The sequence below is a fragment of the Rissa tridactyla genome, chromosome 1 (assembly GCF_028500815.1).
Source record: "Rissa tridactyla isolate bRisTri1 chromosome 1, bRisTri1.patW.cur.20221130, whole genome shotgun sequence".
Taxonomy (NCBI): Eukaryota; Metazoa; Chordata; class Aves; order Charadriiformes; family Laridae; genus Rissa; species Rissa tridactyla.
The window spans coordinates 171981624-171998053 of NC_071466.1; the positions used below are offsets into that span (position 1 = coordinate 171981624).

The 16430-nt window shown below is 37.6% G+C and overlaps 1 protein-coding gene across 7 annotated transcripts in view; it reads right to left on the bottom strand.

Moving 5' to 3' along the window:
- Positions 1 to 16430, bottom strand: part of TMTC3 (transmembrane O-mannosyltransferase targeting cadherins 3) — a 33472-nt gene that overhangs the window by 16879 nt on the left and 163 nt on the right. Inside the window, exons 1-7 of one of the 7 annotated variants that reach the window (XM_054204289.1) lie at positions 10250 to 16353; positions 8618 to 8719; positions 7663 to 7779; positions 6865 to 7081; positions 5019 to 5237; positions 793 to 892; positions 17 to 132 (exon numbers count right to left, since the gene is read on the bottom strand). In XM_054204289.1, the coding sequence (XP_054060264.1) occupies positions 17 to 132; positions 793 to 892; positions 5019 to 5237; positions 6865 to 7053 (624 nt within the window). In that variant the 5' untranslated portion in view covers positions 7054 to 7081; positions 7663 to 7779; positions 8618 to 8719; positions 10250 to 16353. Of the gene's footprint in view, positions 1 to 16; positions 133 to 792; positions 893 to 5018; positions 5238 to 6864; positions 7082 to 7662; positions 7809 to 8617; positions 8720 to 8991; positions 9107 to 10249; positions 16354 to 16430 lie in introns of those variants that run through there. The other 6 variants (XM_054204296.1, XM_054204280.1, XM_054204309.1 and 3 more) reach the window with 6 other exon arrangements.

The following is a 16430-nucleotide window of genomic DNA, read 5'->3' on the forward strand; positions in this document are numbered from 1 at the left end:
TTTTTCAACAGCTTACCCCTTGAGCAATAAATACTTCATATACACAGCATATCCCCACCACCGTTATTCCTTGTTCTTTACACAGTGTTGCAACAGCTACTAGAAATACAGTCACTGCAATTGGAGTCCACACTGCAAAAAAAAATGACATTGTTGAAAATGTTCCATCTTACAAAAAAAAAAACCCAAAACAACCACTTAATAAAGTCAATTAAGCTAAAAAGTGAAGACTTTGGCTCTTCATGTTTGAACATGCTATGTTCTATAAATTTATTCAGTATGCCATTTGTTATTAAAGGGAAGATTACCAGTTTTACCCTACAGAAAATATTACATGTGTATCAGTTTTAAAACTGCCTCCCTGAAATCGGAAGAATCAAATGAAAGGCAAAAGCCTAATCTATGACAGGAAAACAAAAAACCCACCAATCTTCCCTAATTCAACAGAACACTTTTTCAAATGGAATGTTTTATAGAGAGTAATGAATTTTCACAAGGTCAATTTGACTTTGGAAAAGAGGCAAGCCTCACAGATCCGCACTGAAACTTTGCAGCTTACTTGTGGGCATCTGAGACATCTCAGCATACTTCCATCTACTTGCATTAATAGAAGTCAGTGCAAGAGTCCCTACTCTGTGTTACAAAACAACTGAAAAAATGCTTAAGGTATGAGTATCTTAGGGCCGAACGGGTTTTTGTATGCTGAATAACCAATACACCCATACACCCGTATCACCATTCTAAGAGCTCTATTATCAATGATACAGAAATTAGGTTATGTCAATCATTTACCTATAGTATTATCTGGCCCTTTAGATTTTGTATATGACAAAAAAGCAGCTAGAAAGAAGATAGATGATAAAAGCTCTGCTCTGCCCACAACTCCAGTTACCTGAAAAGAAAGAGAAGAAAGAACAAGATTATTCTTCTAGTGACTATTCTAGTACTAGAATAGTGCATGATTGACATACTATCAGAATATGCATAAACAAGATCTGTAAACCAAGCAGAAAAGGCTAAGAGTAAGGGTACCTTCAGTTCAATTAGTACTGAATTCGAGAACAGGGTGATACAGGTGGCTGGTGGCCACCTGTGGCTGATGTGCCCCTAAGTATCACCATTAATGAGACAACAGAGAAATGCTGTACTTTTTTATCTTTAGTAACACCAGCCACAAATTGCATTTGAGGCAAAATTTGGGCACAATAACAACTTCCTTGTTCATAATACTTGGAAGAAACTAGGATCTTCATCAATAGGACCTTTAAGTGAAGCCCGACAAGGACTGCTGTACATACACGCTCTGCAGACAGTAGCATACAAAAACTATGACTTATTTTTGTTCATATCTTTTCTGACTGACTGAACAGATCTGAATCTGAAAAAAGCATTCCCTTGACTGATGCTATGGCAGCTCTTAGATGAGCAGTCAAGAGTTACAAATAAATTCATGGCAAGCTCTATGCAATGAAGTTAAAGAATGACTCAGGCTTTACTACAGGTCTGGCAACTTTCTGAATGATAACTTGGTTGGCAATATTAAAATTGCAGGTAGTGGCCCCCCTTGATAATGAGACAGAGAGGAACTGATTTTATGAAAAATCCAGGGCAGAAGGTTGTTTCAGAATCCCCAATGAAATCGAGATTAATTTCCATTTCAGGAGCTGTTTTCAAAAAGGCTAAGGTGCAACCAACAACCAGAGATGGAAGACAGGTCATTATGCTAACGGTTCCTGCAGTAGCCACTGTACTGACCACAGTATCATTTAGTCTTGCCTTTCTTCCTCATTTGTCCTCTTCTGTAATGACTCTAATTGCATCCAAATTTTTGCAAGTAAGCTGGCTGAAAAATGTCCTCCTATCCCAAGGTAGATAGATAGTCATATTTAGCTAAGGAAACCTCATAGCTCACCATTTAATTATGGTGATGCTGAAAACTGACTTTCAGCCATCCGGACCCAGCTAGAAGTTTTTATTGCTAGGTACATTCTTGGTCAAGCATGATTGATCCAGCACAGCATAAAAAGAGAAAGTAACTCAATATCCAAGGTCACAGTGTAAAGAAAAGTATTCAAATCTGAATATGAAATCACGCTCTCATGCTTCCATTGGGAGTAGCGTGCATTTACCAAAGGACTCACTGAATCATGCACAGACAGAACATGTTTCACCCCTGACAGGACATCAGAGTTTGTGTTAACATTTTGGATAGTATACAAGTGTTTGTTTCCAAAATGCCTTAAGATGTTCCAAGCATTCCTGGTCTGGATCTCTAACTTCTGTCTTAATCTTGGACAATTTTAAGAGAAATTTGTCTGTAAATCAGTTGAAAGAGATCGACAGTAAAGCAAGCGTGCTGGTGTGCCTCCACAGTCCCCTGCCAACAAAAGAGAGATTCTATTTCTGGATAAAAAGGTGACTTATGAGAGAAAATTCCAGCATTCACAAGGTTAGTTGACATCCCGTAGGTGTAAAGGTGGTCAACATGCCTCTGTCCAGAACAGTAGCAGAGTAGCTAGAAAGTCTGAACTGGAATTCTAAAGACAAGGAAAAATTAAAATATTATTCCATTAATCAAACCATTTCCTCAAAAAATGATATATTACCACCACAAGTGCCCAGCTTCTCTCTGTAGTCAAGCAGAAAATTATTTTCTATTTATCCTGCTCTGCTAACTTTTACAGGAAAAATCAATTTATCATAAGATAGGTAAAGGGTTGGAAATGTTTATGTATTCCATCTGCTGTTTCATCTCATGTGCAGGGGAGTAATAAGTAAGAGACTAATTTGAAAGAATTCAAATCAGATACATTTCAATTATAGAAGATACAAAAGGTACCATCAAATGATGTAAAAAGTGGTAATGAGACTTGTTCTGGAGTTTTCATTAAAGCTTGAATAAGTTAGTCAGCACTCAAGTCCCCAGTTCTAAAATACAGTTCGTTATTACCTCCTCTTTTCCATGTATGGAAACTTCCAGTTGTTTTGCCTTTTATACATGTGCACAAGCCTCAACTGCCAAGTCTAAGAATTCTTTCTTGGTTGCATGTTAGGCAGAGCTCTCAATGCAAACACTTGAAAGGATAAAATACACTATTTCACAAAAGCAGAAAGATTAAATTGAAAAAGGTAGGGAGAGCAGGAAGAAAACCCCTTAACTGATTCTTCACTGACTACCCAAGTACAACAGCAGGGGAACTCAATTACAATTGTACTTAAATCTCCGAGTCAAGAGTGTTTTAAGTACAGCAGCAAGTTCTACCAATCATATAGTCTTAAAGTGCCCTCATGTGGCTAATATCAGGAATTACACTCTTATTACAAAACTGCTTCATAACTGTACTTCATAGCTTTGTAATACATTGCCTTACACGACAAGCTTTCATTACAGAATGTTTTGTAGCATTTGTATGATTCTTTTTGCTAACTCTGTTGCATAATATTAAAAGCAACTGTGTTACTGTTATATGCAATCTGACAGTTTGAGCATGGTAAAGAATCATATTTGGAATGAAAGTGATAAAATTACATAGTATGATCTAAGCCATGAACCACTAATGTAAGTCACTAGCAACTTGCAAATAATGCTCCTGTAAAGATACTTTCACATTTATTACAAAGCAGCAAAGCCAAACTTTGAAATTTAAAGCATGTTTTTTCAAAGAAACAGAAAACCAAATGAAATTAACAAATTATCATTTTAACCCATATTTTACCCAATATTTTACGGGGTTTGTGCTTTCAAGCACAAAAGCAAGCAAAAATTTGTAGGTGTTAAAATTTTAACTTTAGGGGTTTAAATTTTAAACACGTCACGAACTTCTATCAGGACATAGTAGTTCAAATAGCAGCCAATTACAAACTCCATGAACTTATTTCCTATAAAGATTTGCTCAAAATACATAGATGCAGGCTACTGCATGGCTGCTGCCAGGGATTTGTATCTTTAGAGAACAACAGAGAGAGATGTGAACTCTATACCCAAACAAATCAGGACCCAAAAAAAATACAACGTAAGATAAGAGCAAACACTTCTCATTTTCCTAATATCAAAAAAAATTCCCCCTCCCCCTCCAAAGACACATTAAAAACCCAAAATAAAAATGGGGTAACACCTCTAAAGAAGCAAAAGGCTTAAAAATTTTCAGTTTTCTGATAATCAGATAATAATACAAGAAAAAAAAGAGACTGGGCTTTACAACCCGTGTGAACTGGAATCTTGGAAAGCCAATCTAAGTCATGCAGAAATTAACAGCAGAGAATTCCACAGATCTGCTTTATCAGTGTTTCTGATGGAAACAAATCTAATGAATGGCTATCACAAGACTCCATTTACTCCACAACACTGCAAGCCTGGTTGAGTATTAAAAAGTATATAATCTGACAGCTTGTATAAACAACACCTTTCATAGCAGTGAAAAACTCCTTCAGACTGAAAGGAACGGTAAATATGAGAGGCAGGAAATGTTATTTCTTCTTTCTTATATTGGGTACATTCAAAAATGGAAGGTTCAAACAGAATGGCAATAAGCTGGATGTAGCACAGCAACAACAATCCTAGAATAAGTCCTGCTGAGATAGATATATTGACATAAAAAAAAGTGGACAGAACAGACTTGGTGATTAGCTAGAGGAAAGTGCTTAGAGATTCTGGAAATCAATTAAGAGGTATTCATAGTATTTGCAAAATATGCTACCGGATGAATCATCACAGAACACAAGTATCTATGTAAGCTAAAGCAGCCATCATCATAAAAGCAATATTCATAGCAGAGACCAAAATTATTTAATAACTAAATTAGTATTTCCTTACTTATTTTTCAGTAGCTGCATGGAACACGAAACAACTCTGAGCATTAAAGTTTGTCAACGCCACCACTCATTGCAAAGGGCAGAGTAAGTACAAATAAAATAACACACCTTTTAGAGTTACAATACATAAACAGATACAAACCACATGAAATTTACAGTTAATTAAAACAGCTTGAACAGATGAAGCACATCACAGCAATACCTACCGCTTCAGTATGTATTGGGTGCACTGCAAAGAGCAAGGATGCAACCACGCTGCTCCTGTTGTCCAGAAAAAGCTTACAGACCTTGAGGAAGACTACACAAACCACCACATGAAAGACCAGATTTAGGAAGTGGTAAGAAACTGCATTTAACTCGCTGAACAAGTAGTTTAAGCGAAATGTAAGAACTGTGAGGGGACGATAAGATTTATGACTCCTCTCCTAAAAGAAAATAAATCAATCCATCAGTCACCACCAAGTTATAAAAGGACTTTTACTCTAAAGTATCTTTCTAAACATCTATGCATACATGATTTCCCCCCTCTATTCTCAGGTATCTACCTTCAAAATAAAGACTCGGACACCAGTAATACTAAAAAAATTTCAAAAAAAATCTAGTGAATAACATAAAAACTTGATTTAAAATTAAAGTTGTTAAACAGGTAAGTTAATTCTGACTATTTTTCCTAGTTCCACATAGTTTTAATGTGTTATTCAAGTACCTTAATTACTCTGCCATTTCATGTTTTAGACCAATATTTTATAAAATAAAAATTTGGTGCACTGAGCTAAATGTATTACCTACATATTTTCAATATGTCTACCAGTCTGTTGCCAGTTACTCCATGCATAAACACTTTTAAAAACTATACTTAACACCATCTTCCTGTACCAAAATGCATTTGTCAACCCACAGCCTGTTGATTTTTTGCTGGATATGTCCACAAAACAAAGGAAGAAAATGTAAGAAAAAAAAATGAGGGCAGCAGAGAGGGATTGCAGGGAACCAAACCGCAGGTATGTACAGGCAAGAACACAAGATAGGAAAAAGTACTTTAAAAGCCATGAACAATAAAATTAATCTGACTTCATTTAGTTAAAATTAACCTGACTTTCAGTTGGTTTTAAGCGCAAAATCAATACTGAATGAGACGGCATTCTCCTGCTCCACATGGTTAGGGGTTTTTTTTGAGTAAAAACACGTTGAAAAATACTACTTGAAATTTTACTGGGATGAGTTTCAGAACCCACTTACTCTCAATGACTACAGGACTAGGTGCCATCTGAAAAAGAGTCTGGAAGCTTTCACTACAGGGTTATACGAAAACTATGTATCGAATCGTATTTGTAGAGCTAGCAGTTAGTATCTCACAATGAACTAACCCCATATGTTATGGACATAACAAAAGAGAAGACTACAAGGCGGAATGCCTTGTTATTCAAAACACCTATGACTGTTAGAGAATTTTTATTAATTTGCTCAGCAATGGCACCACGTGTAATCTTCTAAACTATATGTAAATCCTTTATCTGTTGCCATTTAAAGATGTTTATCAAGAACTTTAAGGCCAGTGCAGCTTTTCAGATAAAAACATAGCCACTCTACGTGGGCTACAAACCAAAAACTCCAAATTCACTTAAACATACTTACACAAATAAACTTAATGTATTCAATACCCATTCACTAAGTCCTTGCTTTGTTGCTTAAGAGTGTCATCTTTCCTTCCAGATTGCAATTAAAAATAAATACCCTCGTATGTCAATGTCTAGCTTTTGCAGGAGGAGAAAGGAAAACGGTCAGTTGTCCAATTTCGATACTGGAATTAGGTAACACATAGCATCTTGAAGCATGATATATGATTTTCTTACAAGTTCTTTTACTGAACAAAGGGAAACAGTATAAGTAACATTTGTTCCTGATCTCATAGTACAAGACACTAACATCACCAAATTCCATCTGAAACACACTATTCTGTTAAAACCACATTAGGGAAAGAAGTGTAAAAACTCTCTGCAAGGTTTTTTTTCCATTTTCTAAATTCCTCAAAGTGTTTCACAAACAGTTTACCTCAGACATTGGAGTGCCCCAGAAGTCATTCTGAAATAGATTTTTTAACGGAGTAGAAGGATGCAAATCTTTATTGTCCAAAATTGCTGAAACATCATCAAAAACGAAGCCACAAAAGAGACTGTTCCAGTAGCAGGCTGCCACCACACCAACTATTAGTGCTGCTTCCTTCAGCCTTACATCAGCCATCTTCTCTAAGAGTTTTCATGGACAAAAGCTGAAATATATGGACAGAAACTTGAGCAGTTTTACTGATTAAAAACTAAACTTAATAAATAAAGTCAAATTAGGATATCCAATATTTTAGAAGTTAATGATACTACATATCCAAAAATCAGTAACACTAACTAAATACATTCCAGAATTTAGTGTTTAGAGGAAATGCTCTCATTAGAAAGTCTCACCCCTAAAAAGTCCTCACACGAGCTGGATACACTGCTATAGTTCACCTTTTACTACAAAAAGAAGATTGATTGTTAAGTTGTGATGTAGTTTTTAGCACACAGCTATGCAATTCAAGTTAATGTTGCAAACCGGAGAACTATGAAAATTAAGTTCTCTAGAGTTGTGAGTAAATTAACATACTGGTGCACAATACTAAGTTATCAAAAAGACAGTGTGTTAATTATTCATGTTTCTTAGGCTTAAAGGTGTTTCTCAAAATATTTCAAAAGCAATTAAAAAAAATTTCATACATTCTGAAGAACAAACTTGAAGGAAACTTGAAGAACTTCATAAATATAGGTGTTCAAGAATGGGCAAAGAAGGACATTAGTAATAATAAAAAGTCAAACTTACCATTGAAGCTCACACTTTGCTCACTGGCATTCTTCATAGAAGTTCATGAAAAAGTCATTTTTTTTCCTCAACTCTGCCAATTGCTCCTGTGTCACTGAATGTTCATGAGAGTCCTGTCTAAAGAAAAATAGCATGCAAAAAAGACACTACAAATGAACTTTATCTTACATTATTTTCTCTCATCTCGCATAAACTTCCTAAGCCCTAGAAATTATTAAACAGCAGTTTTACAATTATTTAAAAAAATACTACATGAGTGACCTGATCAAAAGGTAAAATTACTATGTATTGGGTTGTTTGAAACCACTGTTCTACCTTGGAAGAAAAGAAGGTCAAAGGCATTCTTTTTGACCACTGGTTGATACAGCATGGATTACTGGCAATTGTTGGGACCAAAGATACTGAAAAGCTACAGGCAGTTGAACACTGACTTAGTTTTGAGAAAAGCAGAGATGACTGAACAAAAATATATACCATTTCCCCACAAACTACAGAGAGGTAACATCTGTAAGGACACAGAACAGCAAATATTAGCTGGATAATGTGGATCCATAAATACATAAAAACATCAGCCTTCTGTCTATCAGGGTTCACACATTAAAGCTGATTAGTTATCTGAAAGCTATAGTCTGTTTTATTATCTTAAGCCCTGCAACGCTGGTGAGTTGGGTGGGGTTTTTTTTGTTGGTTTGTTGAGGTTTGTTAATTGTGTTCAGATTTAAGCATACTATCCTCTAAAAATAGGCTACAGTGATCTCTCACACAGATAGGTAATCTCGGTTGTGGTTTGTAGCCCGGCCCTGAGAGCACAACAATCACCTTATCACAACTAGTGATAAGGCAGCAGTGGTACAAGAAGGAATACAAGTGCAACAAGATGCAGGTGCAGTTAAACTAAAAACCAGGACAAAGATCATTTAAAAGGAATCAAACCAATACACTCAGCGTTACTCACATAATGGCAGTGAAGGTTGTTTTTTTCTTTTGAAGTACTTGGAGCACTGGCTATTGGTGTTACTTCAACTAAGAAAGAGTCTGTTTTCAAAGCTGCCACCACCTTTGTAATAAAAAAAAGGAAAAAACCAAACAACGTTAAATGTTAAAGGATACTGCTACATCTTTTTGCCAGGCTGAATCAGAGTACTCTAAACCACTAACCCAAGATTAAGTTTGAATGCATTTATGGTCTTCTTGGCAGCCAGAGAAATCTTATTTAAAAAAAAAAAAAGAAAACAAAGCATACTGCAGGAATACATGAAAAGACAGCCCACTTTCGAACTTCAACTCCCCCACACCAAAGAATATGGAGAAGCTGCTTCTGTTTCTCACCTTGCTAGAAACAGAGTTCAAAACTCCTTGTTTTAAACGGCTTCTGAACAGTGCACTTCCTACTTCTTGAAGTTTACTAGTTCTACTGAAAAGCAGAGACATCTGAAAAGGACTTACAACAAACACGGAATGATTTTCCAACACACAACCCTAAGTTTTTTTTAAACATCATGTTCCAAAAATTAGTGGACAAGATAATATTGCCATGCATAACCAACTGTAAGGTTTATTTAAATTCACCCTTTAAGAAAAAGCATCAGAAGATGAGTAGGTTTTTGATGACTTGAGACTTCTTCATTAACAATACAGGTTTACCGTATTGGTTGAAGCAGCAAGCCCTTGCAGATACTGCTTTGCGTATCAAAGAGTAACTCTGAGGTGATTATTTAACACCCTATTTCAGAAACAGCTACTGCTACCCAACTAGGAAAAAAAAAGGATAGATTCCTAAGTATAGGCTCCTATCAAAAGGAAAAGCTTAACCAACCTTAATTGCTAGCTCCTCAACTACTTTTTGTAGCTTTTTACTTTTCCCTACACAGAATATATGTCAAGACAGCCTCTTTACTTATCCCTTAATCCTACGCAATTCTGATGCTTTCACAAGCCTTTCTTTTTGCTCTGAATTTCTAGTATTTCTTCCACGCAGAACCCTACCTTTACATCACTACTGACCATGCTGTTCCCTGACAGAGCTACATTTACCTACATGCCAACTGTAGGGAAAATACTGTTCTCATTTGAAAGAAAGTGAACTCTTGGGCATAAAGAAATGAAGATTTTAGCTACATCCATAGTCAGGTTTAAGTGACAATCAGAGAAACCTGTCTGAGAACTCCAGAAAAAATTCACCTTTAACATCACAATTTTTTAATTTGCAATTCACCTTCTCCTTTACATGCACATTTCAATCAAAGATACGATTGCAAATGCATTTCAAGACAAGTATTTCAGCTACAGCCACTCCAGGCAACTCTGAACAGCTTACTAAATTTACTGTAAGGAATGAACACATGCAACAAAATGCATTGGTCTGATTTTAGCAGCAAGTCACACAACACGCTGCTTGAACTGTACCAAGCTTGGTAGCTTCAAACGTATCACACCGTATTCCTCTCAAATTTTTGTTGTGTGCAAAAGCACTAGAAGGTCTTGGAAACAGCCAGGCATAACGGAAATCCTACGACCCCCCCATTTTCCAGCAATCTGCTTCCAAGGCAAGCACAAAGAGAAAAGTGGGAAATGCAAGGCCACGTACTATCTGTAGATCGCACAAAACTGTAGCACAGATACTTCTACTTCTGACTTGCATTCCGGCATTCTAAGGTCTTATTTTCCTGAAATATTCTGTAAAGATACATAAAGTTAGGAAAGTTACTTTTTCCACCTGGTCTGATTACATGGTAGTTTAATGTTCTTGCTGAATTAAAGCATAAATATGGAAAAGATGTTTTTACAGTCCTTTATGTTTGCATAATACAGCAGACTTTGAGGAAGGCTCACCATCAGAACAACTACTTCCTATCTGCTACTACAGCTGGGTCCACCACCAAACTCAAGCTTCAAACCTCGAACGATCAATGTGTTGAGAATGCAAGAATAAAACAGAGGGAGGCTTATAAAAGCTCATATGTAATTGGTAAGCCAAGCAAAAGTATGTCTGCCATTAAATGCAGTGGAAAACAGTAATTGCTATTTGGCAGCCATCACTCTTTTCACACCAATTAATTCGTTATCAGTTTAATGTTGGAAAGTAAGCAACCATATAAGGCTGCAAGGCTGAGAACCTCATAGATCACAGATGTGCAAAAGGGTGCTGAAGCCTTGGTACGACTGGGCTGCTCAATTGAGTGGATATATTCCCCTTCTTGCCCAATAGACATTTTGAAACTTGCTATCAACCCAAGTCCAAGTATGGACATGCAAATGTTAGTATTTCACCACTCCCAGTGAGAGATGTATTGATAAAAACATGTAAAACAACACCTAACAACTTGTCCATTAACACAGGCTTGCTTTAATGGAGAACGACATCACTGACTGCTCCAATACATGTAAACAGACTGACTGTCCCTCAAATTATTTTTTCATCTCATCTACTTGCTACTTTCACGGCTTGGAAGACTGCCCATCAGATACCTTAACCACCCCTTGTGCCGTATGACTGACAGTTCAATCAATTATGGTACAGCCACAGAGCCCCCATTTGGCTGGATGAAATCGGGATAAGCCCATACTGTATTACCAAGATTTCTGTTGGATGTTTTAATTTATAGCAATATCTGACCACGTCTGAAATTGTTATACAGCTGAAAACAATAAGCAGCAAGACGAGCCTTGTGAGACAGAAACTGCACAATCGTGAGAGATGACTGTGGAAAAACAGAATTCACAAGCACTGCAAAACACCTTATTGTTAGCCTAATTTTCTCAAGCTGTTGGGCTCAGAAATCTGCATTTTGCACTCTACTGTTTTCATGTGTGTACAGAGACATTAAGTGGAAAGTACGGACAAGAATCAGAGCTCTCAAGGAAGCTCGGCTTGTAACGCATGTAGTTTTCCTCTTCCAACTTCTTGAGAACCCTATACCAGTTCATTCAGTCTTCTTCAAGAATTACAGAGAAGAGTAAGACGTAACAAAATCAAACACAGACCTCCCCAAAACAACCTACTTTTAGAAAAACAGGAAAACAAGATATTTCTCCACAATCACCACCAAACCCATGACACTACAGACAGTTTAGCACCACATACTGCAAAATACAGTAGTCTGCACAGAAAATTAAACCCAAATAAAAAAAATGCATAATGATGTTCTAAGAGTATCCTCAGTTGAAAGATTTGTGAGTGTGGAAGCCGTTTTCTGCCCATATGAATTTAGGAAAAATTAGGAAGTTATGTATTTAGGCAGCAATACAGCTGCAATCCCTAAATATGCAATGGCTATTTAGCACTCCGTAATTAGCTATCACCAATAAACATGCTACCTGTCACCTTATATCAGTAACAGGCCCTTGGAGCAGCAAACATATTTGTGTTGACTAGACATATGTTACTACCTAACTTTGGAAAATTAAACATACATTTAAAATTCTTCTTCTATGGGTAATGGCACTTTTACACCCTGAAAGGCGTTAATAACAACTTCTGTTCCGATCAATCCTACTTCAAAGAAAACGCTCTATGCAAGCCACTTACTACTTCTTTAGAAAAGACATCGGTAGTGGCAGTAATAGAGAATTTAAGGACCATGGCACTTCTGTATGGGGAAAAGGTTGTACAATCCACCTAATCCTGCTCAGGATTTCCACAGAAACTGACAGGAACAAATGTGACCATTAAAATTCATCTCAAACAGATGTCACAACGGCAAAGTTTCAACCTGTCCCAGCTTCTGTATGAAAGCTCTTACTGCTCCTGAAAATACCCAGCATAATTGACATATTATTGATATTTGCAGCTTATCGTGCAGTCAATATTTTGAAAGTCAGTTCAAGCTGTCAGAAGACTTCTTTAAAATTTCACCTTATCCACTGCTCGTTAACAGAACATCAGTTATTACAATCTAAAGATTGTTTTTTTTTTTTAAAATCTCATATTTGGAGAATATTTCCATTCACACTTTATTAAGTATTCATAGATATTAAAAATACACCTGACACTTTTCATTCATACCAAGATGTTAGCATTTTCAACCATAATCAAGCTGCAACTGTTCTCTGGAGATGATGATGTAAGCATAAGTAAGGCAACAGTCTGTAACTCCACAGAGTCACTTTGGTAAACAGGGCTTTGTGTGTGCAATGTGATGCATAAATATTATGTAAATCTCAAGGAACTTAATTTTGTGTTATATTAATTAGGCTGCTGGAAACAAAAAACAGGCAGTTTGCATATGGATCAGGCAGTTTCTTGAGAAGCTTTGAAAACAAACTAATGAGCATTTATACACATACCTAATCATAAAATGTAGGCTTCCCACTCTCCTGTTTGGAGTTCTAAAGCCAGTGAAGAGACAGACATACACAAAGGAGCTGCCAAAAAATAGCCGTGCATCTCATTTACTCTGGAGACATATACTTTGATAACCACTGAAGTTCTGAACTGTTTAAAATGCATTTACAGTTCACAAAGAAAACTGTCAAATTATCAAAGGTGAGTGAAAACAAAGAACTGTTAAAACCACTCCTAGATTTATTTTTAAACAGGTGAATAAGAAGTTCATCTAAGAGCTGGTGGCTGAACTGATGAATATCAGCAGAGATATATACAATGGGTTACCAAACCTAGTAGCACAGTTACTTAAAAATGGCATTTTAATCCAGCTTTTGAGGCTCTGCTAATGTTCTAATTTGTCTTTCCTAATTGCTACCCTTGCTGAATTTTTATTTTTGGTTAAATTGAATATTTTTTCTGCTGACTTCATACTAGTGTTTAATGACAGAAATAGAAAGGGACAACAGAAACAAAACTATGATTTAACTTAGCCTTTAAGTTTACCTTCTCTTAAAAATGTTATTCCAAGGTACAACTCCAGTATGAAACAACTTAGATGCACAGCTGAGATTTAAGTGATTAGGCTTGAATCTTATATAGAAGGCGGCAAGCAGTATTTGGGAAGATGGGAGGAAGAATATAAAACGTGCCTAGATTCCCCTTCCATCTTGCTGAGATCCTAGAGCAGAATAAATATAACAAGTTTTATTGTGGCAACTTTCCTCTGCAAATACTACAGGATCAAGAGGAATGCGACTAATCTGAAGAACTCTTCATTCCCCAGCATGGCGATGGCCCCCAGCCTTCTCTTCATACAGTTCTGAAAGATCAACTAGATGAGGAATGGCAGCTCTGACATGGAGTCAGAACACACATTGCAGACCAGAGGAAAGATTTCCCAGGGCAAAGACTGTGAAGAACTTGCTGGCAACCAAGCAGCTGAACTAACACTCGGTACATTTTAGGGTACTCTGGTACAACCAAGGATCAAAACATAAAACAATTCAAAAACGGATGAGATGAAGATACTGGTTTAGCTTCAATTTGTTCAATGCAACTGGCGCAACAGTCAAAATACAAAGCACATAGGTACGGTTTATATTTTATAGCTTAAAATGATTAACAGGATCTCACACTTCAAAGTCAAACCTTTAGCAGGGGGGTGTGGTTTTTTTTTATTTTTTGATACATTCAAACAATAAGAAAAGAATACTACATAACTACATAAAATGTGATTTGTTTCCTCATAGGATACCGATGCAAAAATAGTGTCTCAAAAATAATGCTGATCAACACTCAGTGTTCTAGAAATACAGCAGCAGAAACTGCATGCTTGTTAACTGCAAAAAATAAATGAACAAAAGCTACATGGGTGGCATTAGCTGAAAAGACAGCCTTTACGCTTTGCTATGCATGTCCTTATTTAGTATGCTTGATCTGTATACGACTTCTTGCGGTATTTTTAATAACATTCCATTAGGTCTTTCATATTGTAGTTTTTGTATTAGGTCTTTGAAATGGCATACTGTTATCAAAACTGTGGTTTAACATGGATGCCTGACTCTTCTACCAGGGTAGGTCAAGCTGTGTATTACAGAGCTAAAATGTCCTTTGGGTCCAGAACTACAAGCATGTATTCCCACTAAAAGAAGATCCACTTACACAAAGTTTGTCACGCAATTAGATGTGACACAGAACAAAAGAAAAACTAATTCACTTGCTTCAAACCATTCTGTATTTTAAACTTTTTCTAATTTTGCCTAAGGTTAATATTTCCATTCTTTTCACTCTTTTTTTCACTTTTGGAAGTTTTCATGCCCACCTCAAAATTCCTTTTAGCTCTGCTTCAATCTTCTTTACTAGCTGCACTACACAATTATAATCTAGATGTGGTTTCACTGCCAGTATATATAATGGTGTATTTTCTGTTGATTCTCTAACAGAGCAACACTCAGAAAATGCTGGAGAACATTAAATAAAGCACATTAAATAGCTATACTGGCCTTAAAAGCTTGTAAACCAATGAAGAGGATTTTATAAAGAGAGTTCCTATTCAGAAGTATCCTAACATCAATGGATTATGCTATTTTCTGTATCACAGGGGGATAAATTTTCTGAAAGCTCATCTTGTAGCAAGGCAGCATTATTCTCTGTGGATGACCTGCTCTACCTATAAAAGTCCCTCCTGCTAAGAAAACATTGTTTTACACTAAAGCATAATGAAATTTATTTTTAGTAACATTTCCCATTCATGAAACGTAACCCGGTCTCTTCCCCTTCCCTAACTAAACAGTTTGCTTTTTTTTTACTCAATACAGAGCTCTAATTAACCAATCTCTGTCTGAGGTATAAAAGTCTTTACTTTCAGTCAAGAACTACGAGTTGTGCCATGACTGGAACAAGTTATGTAACTATAAGGAGTGCCAAGCGTCTTGCGTCTTGCCAGCTGTCATTAAATATCAACACTAATCAAGAGACAGCAAAGAAAAAGAAAACAAAAAGTCCAAAGATGACATTATGATCACCTTTCTCTTCCCATTAAGAAAAAAAACCTAAATCCTCTTCAGCTCTCCACATCTGTTGAGTGAATACAGAGAATCATAGAACTGCCTAGGTTGGAAGGGATCTTCCAGATCATCAAGTCCAGCCATCAACCTAACACTGACAAAACCACCACTAAACCATGTCGCTAAGCTCTATGTTTACCCGTCTTTTAAATACGACCAGGGATGGCGATGCCACCACTTCCCTGGGCAGCCTGTTCCAATGTTTGACAACCCTTTCAGTGCAGAAATCTTTCCTAATATCCAATTTAAACCTCCCCTGGCGCAACTTGAGGCCATTTCCTCTTGTCCTATCGCTTGTTACTTGGGAGAAGAGACCAACCCCCCCTCAAACGGATGCTGTTTTTCCTTTTTTTACATATTTTAAAAGATGTGTTTGCACCCATGTAGCTAGAACACAGGATCCCAAACTTTCTGGGCCATTAGACTACTACCAATGCTCAGACTTCCTCGCCGTTCACTAGTACCCCATGGATCCGAGTTTACAGACATGATCTCTCCCTGTACTGCTCTGCAAGCCGCCTTCTGTCCGCGACCATTGCACGCTCGCAGGTACAGCACACGCCGCGCCCGGGCAGCCCGTCGTGCGGCAACGAGCGCGCTGCCCGCGGCCCTGGGACCAGGCAGGAAAGGTAAGGCCGGGCGGAGGGGGCCGGGCAAGCGGCCGCCGGCAGCAAGCCCGACGGAAGGGAGCGGGCCGCTGCCCCGCTCGGGCGGCGCGGAGGCGCGGCCAGGGGCCGAGGCCGCTCCGCAGACACGGAGGGGCTCACGGCTGAGGCCCGGCCGGTGGAGCGAGGCCCATCCGGCGCCGCGGGGAACTACCGCGGAGCAGCAGCTACCCCGCACCCAGCCCTCCCGCCCCCTGAATCCCGTCTGCG